Here is a 15,193-nt window from a genome sequence, read left to right as displayed (position 1 = left end):
GGGTCAGGGCACCCACATTGCCCACCCCCCTGTGGCCTCTGGGGTGCTTCTGAATGCAGAGCTTTGGTAGAAGGTGAAACAGAGAGCCTTTCCCAACTGGGACTGGTGAAGCAGCCCCTCCACACCCTTTGCCCTGGAGGGAAGAGGAACTCTAAGGAGGCTCACCTAAGAAAAGGACCCGGTCAGCTGCCTCCCTTTCCCGCCCCCCGCCCCCAGCGTCACTGAGAAAAATCTCTCTCTGATGGATCTTTGCATTATTTTATTTCACAGGAGGAGGGGACAAGGAGGGTGGGGCGGGTCACATCCTGAACAGGGAGAAGGGACTGTGCCTGAAGTACCCGTAACAGCAGAAATCTGTGCTTTATTCACAGGACAGAAATGTCGTAACAGGACAGTGCGTGGGGGGCGGGGAGAGACACAGGGCTCACGCAAAAGCCCCCCAAAGAGAAGGAGCAGAGGGGTGCAGTCCTTTGGCATGAGGCTGACACCCGCTGAGCAGGTGTGGGACCCCTTTCACTTTTTCAGAAGGTGGAAGAGTAGGCACCCCCCACCATGGCTCCCCCAGATCTCACATTCTGGCTCCTTTGCCTGAGGGCTGCTCTGAAGGGTCTTAAACCAGAAACCCTGGATATCTCAGGTGCCAAGTAGTGCCTAGGCAGTGATATTGATTTATAGACTATATTTATGTATATATATAATATATATATGCATGTATTATCATTATTAAAAAATAAAATCCATCCTTGGGCATCACACACCCTCATTGCACCAAACAAAGGGACCTTCTGGAGCTCCCCCAGCCCAGCTGCCCATGTGCAAAAATGCAACCAGGGGAGGAGGCACTGGCAGTGTGTGGCCACAAACCAGTGAAGTCAGGGTGGTGGTGGTGGCAGGCACCCCTTGGCACTTCGGGATGTTTGCTCCTGCCAACCATTTGCCATGGGCCAAGAAGAAGGCCAAGGCAGCCCAGTGGAGGGGGTGGAGGGAGAAGGGCCGTAGCTCAGGGGTTGGAGCACCTGCCTTGCAAGCAGAAGGTTCTTGGTTCGATGCCCGATGGCGCCTCTCCAGAAAGGGCTAGGAGGGACTCCTGCCTGCAAACCCTGGAGAGCCATTGCTGCCAGTCAGTGTAGACAATGCTGAGCTAGATGGACACTGACTCAGCAGAAGGCAGCTTCCTACGTTCATTCAGAATATTCAGGACTGGGGTCTTTATTCCTAAGGGGAAGGACCGTAGTTCAGTGACAGAGCAACCTGCGTTGCATTTGGAAGGTCCCAGGTTCAATCCTCTCCTGTAGCATCTCAGGAAGGGTTAGGAATGTCCCCTTCCTGAATCCCTGTCGAGCCACTACTGCCAGTCAGTGCAGACAATATTGAGCTAGATGGAGCAATGGTCTGACTCAGTCTAAGGCAGCTTCCTATGTTTGTATGAAACTCCCCTCTCCCCCCAAAAAATCACAGCTGCTCCCTGTCCAAGTGCTTATTCCCATCGGAAGTCCTGGCCCACCGTCTCGTAGAACTTGACGTTGTAGGGGTGGTAGAAGTCCTGCAGCTGCTCAATGACCTCGGGGTCGATCTGGACATGAGTCCTGCCCTTGGACTTGCCCAGGCAGCGTGGCAACGTGCCTCCAGGGGTGGCCTTCTTCAAGCAGGGGAAGCCCTTGGTCTTGTTGAAGTAGAAGTGCTTCTCGCTGATGAGCCTCTGGATGCCCAGGAAGTCCTGGATCTTGCCCATCTCCCCCGCCGGGTCGGTGATGAGCCGCTCGCCGCTGACAAAGTGCATCTGGGAGAGCGGGAAGTACTGCAGCCAGCTCTCCAGGTGCAGGGCGTAGAGGCCGATCCGGATGGCGCTCCAAGAAGTGTCCACCAGGCCCAGGCTGCGGTTGCGGAAGGAGAGGCCCTCAAAGGTGGGGATGTCAGGCTTCTTGGAGAGCGTCTGGGTGTAGTCGGAGATGGCCCGCGTCACCGGGTTGCGCACCACCACAATCAGCTTGGTCTCCCGAGACATGTTGAAGATCCGCCGGGGGGCTTCCCGTGTGACAAAGTAGCTGGGCGTTTTCTCCATGGTGATCTGGGTCTCCAGGGTGCGGGGCATCAGACGCCTGCAAGAGGAAGGCAGTGCAGGCAGAGGTCAGTTGCAAAGCAAATAAAAAGAGAGAACTTCTTCACACACGGCTTCCTCCCACAGCAGCCAGAGGGCTATCACTGCGGGGGGGGGGGGGGAAGGTGAAGTAGATGGCCCTTGGGAACTGTCAGGAGTGAGGAGGAATGATGGGGGCTGCATACCTTCTCCTGAACCTTCCCAAGAACAGGAGGACAGTATAGATTCAGAACAGTGGTTTGCAGAAGGGCATAGCTCTGAGGCTGCAGAGGGGAGAAGCTGGGAAATATTGGAAAAGGAACAGCAGGAAGAAGAAGAAGCACCAGGGGAGAGACAGCTGACAGACTCAGTGTCTCTAGGAAGCATTCCTGACCTCTCCCCCTCCAGGACCAGGCGTGCATTGAAAGTAGTAGAACATAAAGCTCAGAGGCAGAAAGCTCAGATAGGGATAACGTAGGATAAGAGAGACAGAGTGGGTTGGGCTTTACTCAGAGCAATGCCATTATTTAATAGAGACTTCATTTCTTTCTCTCTCTCTCTGAATACTGAATAAATTACGTTCTAAGAACTCCTCTCGTTTATCTGCTTTTTGGCTGCCACCGAGGGAGGGATCGGATTCCCTGAAAACTGACAGGGACCCTTCCAACTCTACTTTTCTATTTTTCTATAATATGATGGCTGCTAGCCAAGATGACTATGGCTTCCCTCCAGTGTTGGAGGCCACAATGCTTCTGAATGCCAGTTGCTCCAAACCACAGGAGAGGAGACTGCGCTTGTGCTCTGGTCCTGCTTGCTGGATTCCCATTGGGGCATATGGCTGGCCATGTGAGAAGAGAATGATGGATTAGATGGGCCATTGGTCTCTGCCAGCAACCCTTGAACCAGCAATCATCTTTGCATGGTCAGGAGGTGACTGGTAGCCCTTCTTTGCCACAAAATGTCCAGAAACACCCATTTGGACCTGCTGAGGATATCTCCCAGCCCCCCCCCCTGTTTAACTTTTAACTTTTTTAACTTTTGAAAAAATAGTTTTTATTTGATTTTACAAGTATATAATCATAGCAAAACTACCATTCACATTTACAGATTCCTCCAAATCTCTAGACTTCCCACCTGCCCTCCATGGGTCCTTATATTAAACCTGTTCTATAACATCGCGGGGACGTGGGTGGCGCTGTGGGTAAAAGCCTCAGCACCTAGGGCTTGCTGATCGAAAGGTCGGCGGTTCGAATCCCCGCGGCGGGGTGCGCTCCCGTTGTTCGGTCCCAGCGCCTGCCAACCTAGCAGTTCGAAAGCACCCCCGGGTGCAAGTAGATAAATAGGGACCGCTTACTAGCGGGAAGGTAAACGGCGTTTCCGTGTGCGGCTCTGGCTCGCCAGAGCAGCGATGTCACGCTGGCCACGTGACCCGGAAGTGTCTCCGGACAGCGCTGGCCCCCGGCCTCTTGAGTGAGATGGGCGCACAACCCTAGAGTCTGTCAAGACTGGCCCGTATGGGCAGGGGTACCTTTACCTTTACCTTTACCTTTATAACATCATTGTCTCCATAGTGCTTGCTGTGGACATCTTTTTAAAAAGCCACAACAAGTGTGACTCCCTGGGGATGGAAGGGATTCCCTTGCCCCGTATTCAAGTTATCCAAGGCAGTGACTATTTCATCATCATATCCAGAAAATCTCTATAATATCTATCACTTAAAGAAATTTTTAAAAATATTCTTTGTATTCCTCTTTTTAAATACCAATAAAATTTATTCAAGAAAAGAAAAGAAACATTCTTTTACTTGCATATGGGTATGTTGTTTTTAATTAAGGACTAGATGAAGTGTATTCTAATAGTGGAAGTCCTGGATTAGTGGGAAAGGGTCAGCCACCATAGGCTGGTGGAGTGGAGCCTTTATTTTTGCAGTGGAGTCAGGCCTGTCCAGACATGCATTTATGTTTTTATTGATGGCTACAATGATTTTCATGTGTCAAACAGCAGCAGAGCAGGCTGCACTAAGATAGCATTCTTTCTCGATAAGTATCTAATATAGAAGAGGACAGTCAGCATTGCCATGTTTGTCAAATCGAGAGGACTTAAGGCATAATAAACATTAACTGATGATAATTCCCCAGATACTTGGATACTAATGGTTTCCCTATTTTCCTCTTGAACTGCCAGTCTTATAAGAATGGAAAAACGAAACAATGCCCTTCTGCAAAGGCGCCCTCCCCTTACTAGTCCTCGCATGATGTGCCTGCGGTGAATTTTCATGACGACTTCTGAAAAATAAATTTGTAAACTCCTGCAGAAATGTGGAGAACTTGAATTAAGATTGGACAAATGAGAAACAAAGGAGCCAAAATCAAGTGCATTTAAGCCTATGGGGCTTCTCTCCACTCCAGGGAGACTTTCACAGCCTGCAAGATGCATGGTTGCTGGGAAGACACACCTTTCCCTTTCTCCAGCTGAAACCATTGCTTATTATCTCCTCTTCCGCCTGCAACCCCCCTCCCTTCTTGCCACCTTGGCACTCCTCTGCTGCTCAGGGGCTGCAAACGCCACCATTCCATTCTGCAGATTTTGAGAGCTCTTGGCTCTGCTCCTCTAATTTATTAATGCAGTTTATTCTGCACTTTTTGTAATTGATTAGGACCTGTAATTTTTGTTTTTTAAATACATGGACCCAATTCCTCACGGAATAGAGCTTTATTAAGCCCAGAGGTGGCCCGTTAATGAAACAGCCGTTTTATGAATCTCCCACCAACGCTGAGCTGCTTATAAAGCTGTCTGGCGCTGATGGATGACCCAAACCTGTTTTTGTGATCTAAACCCAGCAGTGGGAGCAGGGGCTCCCTGACACTGAATTAGCATCTTGCTGACAGCCTTTAAACAATAGGACTCATAATCTGGATTTATGAGGCTCAGAGCAAAGCAAAGGGCCAATTAAACCTACATGCCACTCAGGTACTTGACTCGGGTGGTGGCAGCAGTAAGATGTGCCTCCTGATCTCCAGCATGCCCTGTTGGCACAGCTGGCAGGGAATGCCACGTCCTCTCTAGAAACCTCCTGGCACAGGGAAGACTAACACCAGCTCTATGCTCTATGCCACTTCTTTTCCAGGCTCAACTCAAGAGACTCATGTTAGTCTTTAAAGCCCTAAACAACTTAGGCCCCAAATACCTGAGAGCAGGGGTGCCAACTTGAATAAAATATTGGGGGAGCCATGTAAGCGTCACCCAACATAATTAATCACAAGATCTGGCATGCACACCATTTGAATGGAAATGCCCATGAATATTGTGGGGGGCAACCCCCGCAAATATTTTAAGGGGGGGGGACCTCAGCCCCTGGGAGTTGGCTCCTAAGCCTGTGAAGTCACTTTCCTCCCTACAGACCCAGGTGTTAAGATCAGCAGAGGGGCCCCTCTGGTAGTTCCACCAACCTTGGAAGCTTGGTGGTGGCTGCCTGGGAGAGGGCATTCTCTGTGGCAGCCCATAAGTTGTGGAATTCCCTCTCTACAGAGCTGCCCCATATACCAGAGAGGCTGCCTTCTCCCCTACAGACTCCCCCTGCCCGCCTGGGTTCATGCTCCTTGTGTAAGTGGGACTTGAGAGAGAAAAAGCTGGCTCCGCAAGGACAGAAGACTAGATGCCCTCTCTGGTCCCCTTTGTAAATTGAGTGTGATTTGCCCTGTCACCTTAGGCAGGGCTGCAGCAGTGCAAAGCTTCTGTCAGGAGGAGAGTTAATTCTCCCTATGGGCTGTGACAGGATGGATCAGGCACTGGAGAACCCTTTGCCTGCGCAAGACTCCCCCCATGGGGGTGGGCCGTTGACTCACGTTCAGAAACGCTCTCTCTCTCCCAGAGGCAGGCTGATTTGAAAAGTGCATCTGAGTGGCTTCTGCGCACATGCTCTCTGCCCCACCCAAGGCACTGCCAGAATTCCTGCCCAGCCCCCTCCCCCTATTCATTCTCCCAAGCCGGTGCTTGTTCCATTTGCAACACAGAAGAGTAAATATATTTGTTTGTGTCATTGTCGTCCCCATTGTGTGCGGAAGACTGAGCAGGCAGGGACCCAAGTCTCTCCTTGCAGAGCGTGCCAGCTGACTTCAGGATAATCCTGGGTCTTAGTCACTTGTCAGCAGGAAAATGAAGTGTTTAGCTTGGCAAGGTTCCCAAACGGCAAACAGCAAAAACTCCACTCTCTCCCATCCTTCAGCGCCAGAGTCGCCATGAGCCAAACTCAGAAAGCAGGAGTTCTCACAGGAGAGATAAACAGATCCCTCAATGGCCTCAGGGCCAATTCCCCATGATTTAGCTGGCAAGGATGTGCCTGGCTAGTTAAGGCAGGTGGCACAACTTGCCATGCCCATGAGGTCCCCGGGAAGATGACAACGGCTTTGGCCCTGGCTGACCAGCAAAGAAGGACCCCACCCACTTGCATTTAAAGGCCAGCCCACATAATTCACACTTTCTGAAGCAATATGCGAGCCAAAACACAAAGCCATCCTTTGAAAGTAAAACCCCTCTGAATTTTGCATGCCGTTCCCCAGTGGAATAACATGTACAAAAATGCACTTATTTAGTGAAAATGGCATACAACGGTGCCTTGTAAGGGGAAACTGCTTTGCAAAAATGTGCATATCGGGAGAATTTTGCACTAAAGTGGCTGGTGAATTTTCATGAGAATCCGTGGAATCATAGAATGGTAGACTTGGAGGGCAGTGGCGTAGCGTGGGGGGTGCAGGGGGGGGGCCCGGCCACACCGGGCACAACATCTGGGGTTAGGGCAAATCCACAGGTTAGGGGGCGCAAATCCACGGGTTAGGGGGCGCAAATCCACAGGTTAGGGGCGCAAATTACTTGCCTTGCCCCGGGTGCTGACAACCCACGCTACGCCACTGTTGGAGGGGACCCAAGCAACCATCTAGTCCAACCCCCTGCAATGCAAGACTCATAGCTAACACACTCACAAACTGATGTGGAAATATGCAGAACTGAATTTAAGATTTAGAAGAAATAAGGAAGAGAGAAACTGAAACTGACAGACATACACAGCCCTAGTTTCATCACATTTGTTAAGAATGCCCATAAATGTTTCTTTTTAATTTTTGTTTTTCTTTTCGCAGAATTGCAGCACAGCCAACCAGCATGGCTATGCCAATGAAGCTTGGTCCCAGAATGGCAGAATGCTGCCTGCCTCTCACTGGAGACAGCAAGCAGCACTAGTCAGCCAAGCAAATGTGGAGAAATAAAAAGCCAATGCTGGGGGGAGGGGGGGGGAGAGAGAAGGGACATTATACCTTAACCCCAACCTGTGAGTAGACATAAGTCATTGACTCCTCCCTTCTTTTCCAACAGTACCATAAGCTCATAAGTGTATTTTTTCCTGCAGGAAATACATGTGCAGGAAGGACTTGCTGAAACAGCTAATTGAACTAGAATACAAAAAAGGGAGGTGTGAGGAGGTCGATGAAACAGGTAAATGAAAGATAAAGATACGGAAATATTGGATGTGTTTTTAAATGTTTTTGTTTTTCTTGTTGTCTTGCTGTATTGTTTTTTTTTATGTATTGTAAGGTATTGCTTTGTTTTGTTTAATTTTTCATTGTTTCTTTCTTCTTTTTTCTGTAATCTTCAAACCTCTAATAACTATTTTTTTTTAAAAAAAAAAGGAAATACATGTGCAGGTTCGCCGCAAGAAATGGTGCTCTGGTTAGTGCAAAACAACAAAAACATCTCTGAGAAACAAAAATTATAAGTTGTTGTTTTTTTCTTTTTTGCAAAATCAAAGCATTACAGGAATTACAGACCACAGCAATGAATGGCACGCCTAACACCACACACTGGCTCGCAGAAGAGCCTTTCTTTTGAGTAGGAAAGGGAAACTGCGTCCCAAGCCACAGAAAAAGGCAAATGCCAGGCAAAAGCTTTGCACACTGCTAGCAGTGGGGCAGAAGGTGGGACATGCCCTGGCAATTCAGCAGACATTAAAAGCACCCAGAAAACCTCCCCACTTTGTGGGCAGTGGAGATGCAGCACATCCTCTGCCCTTCAGGCAAACTCAGATGCTCCAATAATTATTCTTTAATTAAAAGCTCATTTAGAAGAAATGTTACGTGCCCAGGGAGAGAGTACTGGCTGGCGTGATCACTCAGGAGCAAGTCAGGTGGTGTATAAGACTGCAAGAGTTCAAGTTCTGCAGATGTTGTTAATATCAGCTGCTGTTTAGAGCACTGTCTGTTAGGCAAACAGGTAGGGGGACATCCAGATCCGAAAGAGAGCGGGATGGAAGAGGAGGGCAGGCTAGTCACCAGAGGGCTGGCAAGGAGCAGCAGCTGTTTGCTGCACAGAAGCAGCTCCAGAGAAGAGATATCAGGCTACAGCAAGGCTTGGGGGAGAGAACCTTCCTCTCAAGCCCTTGCATACTCTCAGTCTGAGACCACAACCAGTTCAAGGAGCCAACATGCAGAGAGATGAATCAGCCAGCAGGAGACAGCTTCGAATGTCCGTCCATAAAGAGCAGCACACAGAAGAGGGCTGGCTGGCTTGCCAGAAGGTCAAGCCACCCAGGGGTGGGGAGATGGCTCACCTCCTTGCTGCTCAGCATCCCAGACCAGGCCATTGGCATTCCCTCTGCCCTTCTCTCAAGGTGTTAGCATCCATGCCAAGGCTGCATTCCAGGGCGTCTTGGCAAAGGAACTCGAGCCCATCCTATTATACACAGGAGGACAAGACCTGCCATGCCCAGAGCAGGTTGGGCGCTCCATTTTGCAAGAGCCAAATCAGTCCAGCACACTCTGCTTTATTTTTTTTCAGTTCTGGCATGAGTTGGAAATTGAAGGAATATCATGAACCTTGAAAAGTCTCATTTAGCGGTTCTGCCTGGGCACCTTATGTTGTTTTGTGGGTTGGTAGAGATGGATTGGAGCACGAAGCAGCCCCCAGAGGACACATAAGCAGAGCTTCACCCCCCCCCCCATTTGCTGGCCATGCACATGTTGAAGTCTTCTTCTTCTTTTTACTCAAATATATATTTATTGATTTGTATATTTATTCATGGCTTCTTACAATTCAAGTGTAGATTATCAGCAAATAAACCTGCCCACACAATGCATTCATTCAGTGTGAAGGAAGGCAGAATTCGCGACAACCTAACTTGAAATAATTTGCGGTGAGTGTTTAACGCAAGGTTGTCCATGTAAAATCATACAGCTGGAACCCAAAGGTCATTGAGACTGACCCCTTGCCAGTGCAGGAATCCCACTGTAACATAATCCCTTTCAGGCAAAGGGCTGTTCAATCCCTGATGACATCTTCAAATTGGGCAGGGAAAGACACCCTGCTTGAAACCTGCAGTGTTGCTGCCAGTCAGTGCAGACACTGCTGGGGTACATAGGCCAGTGGTCTGACTCAGTATAATGTAGCTTCCAAATAGACGTTTTTAAGCAGAGGCTGGTGACAACCTAATGAAGGGCAGCCCACACCCTTCTGAGGCAGCTGCAGTTTAGTTCCCCTGTCAGACTGTTTATACTGCCTTCACATTCTAAATATGGTCTAAATATTTTTTTATTATCATTTGTACCCCCTGGTTCAGACCCTACAGACATTTGAAGATGGCTAATGCCTTGTGAGAAGGCAGTATGCAAGTACTTTTATGAATACAATTAAAACATCAATAACAATATTGCCTGTTAATTGTCTGTTCTCCAGGCTAAACATATGCAGTTCCTTCAACCTTTCCTGTCACCCTCTTCTGAACACGTTTATCTGTATCCTTCTTAAACTGCAATACCCAGACCTGGAAATAATGTTCCACGTGAGACCTGACCCCAAGCAGAACAGAGCGGCACCATTACTTTTTTGAGACCTGGGCATTATGCTTCTGTTGATACAGCCTAGAATGGCATGAGCCTTGTTTGCTGCACTGTCACGCTGCTGACTTACACTCAGCTTGTATTCTATTAAACCCTTAGATCCTTTTCACATTGACTGCTGGTAAACCATCCTGAATCTTACTGTTTTACACGTACCGCTGTTGAAATTGGTTATGATTGTTTTGACCTCAGTTCTCCATCTTATCCAGAGCATATTGGGTTCTGTTTCTGTCTTATGCACGATTTGCTACTCCACCCAGTTTGGTATCTTCTGCAAATCTGATAAGTATCCCCTCCACTCTTTTGCCCATTTAATCTCTAAAGATCTCAAACACGGGGCCTAGGACAGAATCCTGTGGCACCCTGCTTCTCCCCAGGTTGATGAGATGCCACTGAGAGCCATTCTTTGGTCCATCAACCAGCTACAGTAGTATCACCCACCCCAAATTTACCAGCCTGCTAACAAGAACATCAGAGGGAACATATCAAAAGGCTTTGCTGAACTAAAGATAGTCTATATCCAAAGCATTCCCCTGATCTACCAGGCATTGGTGCAACTTAGCAAAGGATCTTCACGCACTCACCCAATCCAGTCAAGCAATGACCTGACACTGAAGGTAGTACGTCATTCTTCTCAAGGCAGGGAGGCGTCCCAGCACAGCTCCTGCTCCCTAATCCTGCCCTTAGTCCTGCACATTGATACACTTATGTGAACAGCTGCCACCTCCAAGGGACAGCTGGACTGAATCTGAGGTAGAACACTTGGCCAGCCCAGGGACTGCATAAACCATCTGTCCCCATCACCCTTGACTTCAGGCAATGCTGGCTGTATGGATGATGGGGGGATGAAGTCCAAAACATCTGGAGGCTGCCATGTTGGCGAAGGCTAGCTCAAAAAATGGTGTAACTCAGTGTGTTGCTGGCAGCTAGTCGGGCATGATGGGGTTGTGCTAGCAGGCAGGACACCTCTGCTGAGCAGTAGTGCCCTGAAAGCAAGAATGGATGTGCACTAGGGATGTGCAGGGAAAGAGCACACCTTGAGATCACACAGGTACAAAGGGCTCTAAGTCCCACTGCAAAAGCCAGCACATCTTGGCTTGACAGTACTTCCTGCCCCATATTCAGGCAAGTGAAATCACAAAGGATCCTCCCCACCCCCCAGCACCCCCCACCCCAGCTTTTTCCGAGGCGTCATTCCTCTGAGGATAACAAGATCTATGTGTTCCTGGAAGTGCTTCAGATCCAGCTGAAGCAGAGACTCGGGGAGAAGGTCCACAAACAGCTCTTCTTGGCTTCAGGCTCCCCAGTTAAAAAGACCCACATTATGCACATGTTCTAGCACAATTTGTAAAGCTGATTTGGAATGCAAGTTTTATGATACACATTTCCCACTTGGGCTGGGAATTAGGTTTCCTGGGCAACTCTGGGGCCGGGGAGGAGGAGAGGCTTCTCCTTTTGGCGGGTGGGTGTGGAATGCAGGATGCCAGCCTCGGCCTACTTGCTTGGTAGCAAAGGAGCTGAGAAAGCATTTGTTCCTTGCTGAAGCTCTAGGGGTTGGAGGTGGGGTGTGCACAAGAGCACCTGGAAGATTTAAATGCCACCCTGATCTGTGGCACAGGAGGAGCTTTTTCCACACAAAAACAGAAGATGGAAGTGGCAATGATCCCAAGTCAAAGTGGCAGCACTGTGCAGGGTGTGCTGCTGGATTCAAAGGAGGCCTGGTGCCAGATGCCTGATGCGGTCCTGAAGTTGTTATGTGGACCTGTGCAAGCACTTCACAACCTATTTTACCCCGCAGGGCTGTTGTGAGCATTTTTATTTTTTAAACCCAAAACCCAACACAAAGAGAACAGAAAGAACTTTGGGGCAATGCAATGCAAGACTAACTAAAATGGAAATCAGGCTCCCTCTGCTGGTACATCACCAGTCAGCTGGGCGTTGATAGGTGGGTACTTTAAAGGGCATAAGACCACAATGCCACATGCAGAAATGGATGCAGGCAGATTTATGCCTTGGAGCAAATTAAGATGGTGGGTTGAGCGGGGTCTGGGCAATGTGCCCTGGGTGCAAAGTTTAACAAGCAGTTATGTTTTTAAAAGGGGAAGGAGGTCTAGGGATGGTGTATAATGACCCCGGGGCTGCCCACCCTTACAAAGCCCCCTGCCAGTCACTCTATTTGCGAAGCTTCCAGCTCAACTCTCCATCAGGGTATTTGGCTGCTGCCAGCTGGCTTGGGTATATTTCACGTGGGAAGGCCTTCCTTTGGGTGAGGGCTGTTGCCAAATGGCCAAAATGAGGCAGGACTTGCTGCAGTGAGGAGGTGGACTGGCAAGGGGAGGGGAGAGGGCCAGCGGAGCTCACCCCACCTGCCCCATGCCTATGCTCCCCCACTTCCCTCGGCGGCTTTTAATTTGGAGAACCCAGAATGCCATCCAGACCCGCCCCTAGAGAGGCGAGAAGCTCCGCAGCTAACCACTGCACAATTCAGAAGCTTAAGCCTTCTATCCCCTGGACTTGGCTGGTTGGGGGGAGGGAAACCTGGGTTTTCCTCCTACGAGTCCGCTTTGCTGGCAGACAAGGCGGAGAGGTTTAGGAAAGGCGTCGCTCGGCCTGCGTAGCACTGGAAGATGGCGGGGTTTGGGGGCTCAGTCTCCCGGTACCTCTCCGCGCACCCAGAGAGGTACCTCCAGAGGAGGATAGACTGGGGTGGGGGTGTGGTAGCTGCAAGGAACTGGGGAAGACTTGACGCCCAGCACCCATGAGCCCAAAAGACACATGGAAGAGGAAAGTCCCCCAGTGCCCTGGGACAGGCACTTTGCACATGCTCTAAGAACTCGTTGTTGCGCATATGTCATGGCTTGGGCAAGGAGATTCGAGCTATATAGACCTAGCCTTGAGAGGGGTTGCCAGCCAGGCTCAACCAGTGCCCGGGACTGCCGCTCGTGTATAGAGTGCCGCTCCTCTCTGCCACCCTCCCCTTGCGCCGCCGCTCACCTGTACCACTCCAGGCCACGCTCGTAGTGCCTGTCGAAGAAGTGGGGCTCGGTGCCGAGGGCGCGCACGGCCGGGTGGCCGCGGATGAACTCCAGCACCGCGCGGGTGCCGCCTTTCTTGACGCCCACAATGAGTGCGTGCGGGAGCCGCTTGGTGCCCACGCTCCGGGAGGCAGGCGGCGGCGGCGAAGGCGGCGAGGAGGAGTCGTTGCCGGCCGTGGCGGTGGAGCTGGCTGCAGCCGGGCAGGCGCGCCACTTCTGCAGAAGTTTCTTGCGGGCGGCGGCAGCAGCAGGCAGGCAGCGGGCGGCCGTCCAGGGAGAGGCTGCTCTCGCTGCTGCCGCTGCTGCCGCCTCCCCGCTGGCCAGCGGCTCCGGCTCTGGCGCGCAGCAGAAGAGGAGGAGGCTGTAGCAGAGGTAGGTGCCGGCCAGCGAGAGGAGCGCGCCCAGCACCAGCGCCCGGCAGCGCCGCCGCCGCCGCCGGCTAAGCGCCATGGCTCCATCGCCAGCAGCCGGGCGCGGCGGGCCACGGCTCCCCTCGCCGGCGCCGTCGTCGGAAGCGCATCGGGCCGGGCGGAGAGGCGGGCGGAGAGGCAGGCAGGCGAGCTCGGCGGCCCGCCACTGGCGGCCCCGCTCCTGCTGCGGCCCCGCTTTAAGGGGCGCCTGACGTCAGCCGAGCCGGAGCCGCCCCCGCGGCAGCCCTGACGCTCCCGCCGCCTCGCCGGGCTGAGCCCCCGACGCGCCCGCAGCCGGTGCGGAGATCGCAGCCCCGGCTGGACTCCCAGTTCCCCCCAGCCTTGCACTGGGACATGTCACGCGAGTCAAATAAGGGAGAAATTGGGGATGCCCGTTTCTAAGTGGGAGTCGGAGGACGCTCTTCGTTTTCCTTATGATTGATGATCTTTTCTGAAATTGATATACTGTACAAGGGATCCCAAGACGGCCAAAGCGCAAGCGAGAACACAATTTAAACATCCAAAAACAACCCCCATACAGCCCGGGAAAGTTTTCCCTTTAAAAATGAACCAGGTGCCTCTGACCACGTGCAGAGTGCCTTCTCTGCGCCCTGGGGAAGTCCCAGTGGGATTGGGCACGCTTACCCGGACAAACAGTTGGCTCCTTTGCGCAAGGAGGCTCCGTGGCTGCCGATGCAGCCTCCGGCTCCGCTCTCTGCCTTCCTCCTTCTCCTCCTGCTCTAGGGCCACCAACATTACGCACTACTGCGCAGCTTGCCTGAGCCGGCCTGGTCCTTCTCGCGCACCGCACCGCCAGCGCAGTGCGCGCAGCCTCCTATCGGAGGAGTACGCATCCAGCGCTTTGTGAAGCACCCTTAGGATGACACCCATCTTTGCGCTCCGCCTCAGTGACACGCTAATGCCCCAATAGAGCCGGGTTTCTTTAGCGCAACGCGCGAAGCTGACCCGCCTAGCCTGTCGCCGAGGCCTCGGGCCTTTCCCAGCTCGGGAACCTCCGAGAGTCAGTCTTTTGTGTGCAGGCGGCTGCAAGGATCGAACCGGGGACTCCAGACTGCGAGGGGCTGCTGGGGGCCGGGGACGGGAGAGCGTGAGCCCCCGAAGCTACTGGTGGCCCGAGGTGCCTCCTCCTCCTCCGGCTTCTTCATTGCAGAATTGTATTGATTTTGAAAAGCGAGGCTTTCTGCTGTCTCTGTGGCGCTCTGGATCGTTTTGCATGCGGCGCAGCGCTCCGAGGGCTGCTTTGGTGGCAGCGGAGAGCAATAGGAGACGTGCCAAATAAGGAATTGAAGACGCACAAAGAGAGCCCAGCGGCGGCCCTTGCCCGGGTATTAACGTACACACAAACACACGGCTGAGTGGGTGGGGAGGGGCAAGGAGGGGCAGAAGGTGCGGGCCTTGCCTGCTCCTTGGATGTTCACCTGCGGGAGGACAGCGCCAGGGCCGGGCTGCAAGGCCCCGGGGGAGCAGCCAGCAGCGGCGCCAAGCGATTCTGCAGAGAGCAAATAAGATTAAAGGCAACCGCAGGAGCCTTGATATCTTCTTCAGGTTCTGGCGAGAGGCAGATCAAAGCTGTCAAATGTTTCACAGCAGGAGAAGAGGGCGAGGAGGAGGAGGAAGGAGGCGAGGAAGAGATGTTTCTGCCTGGGGCAGGTGGTGCTTCTGCCAGCCTGGCCAAGTTGATTTCATAAGGGGCGGTTCTGGAGACCAGGATGCCGGACTGGATAGGCCCCTTTTGGCCTGATCCAGCAGGGATCTTCTTATGTTCTT

General features: G+C 51.9%; 1 protein-coding gene across 1 annotated transcript; it reads right to left on the bottom strand.

Moving 5' to 3' along the window:
* Positions 1-244: 244 nt before the first annotated feature.
* Positions 245-13,552, bottom strand: LOC114584827 (heparan sulfate glucosamine 3-O-sulfotransferase 2). The gene is made up of 2 exons (XM_028706956.2): positions 12,955-13,552; positions 245-2,099 (listed from the first exon to the last, which is right to left on the bottom strand). The coding sequence occupies exons 1-2, from the start codon at positions 13,443-13,445 to the stop codon at positions 1,478-1,480; spliced, it is 1,113 nt and encodes a 370-aa protein (XP_028562789.2). The 5' UTR covers positions 13,446-13,552; the 3' UTR covers positions 245-1,477.
* Between the last annotated feature and the right edge of the window lie 1,641 nt (positions 13,553-15,193).

The sequence above is a fragment of the Podarcis muralis genome, chromosome 14 (genome assembly GCF_964188315.1).
Source record: "Podarcis muralis chromosome 14, rPodMur119.hap1.1, whole genome shotgun sequence".
In the NCBI taxonomy this organism is placed as follows: Eukaryota; Metazoa; Chordata; class Lepidosauria; order Squamata; family Lacertidae; genus Podarcis; species Podarcis muralis.
Note: the sequence above shows the minus strand (reverse complement) of the source record. Positions and strands in the feature narration are given on the sequence as shown.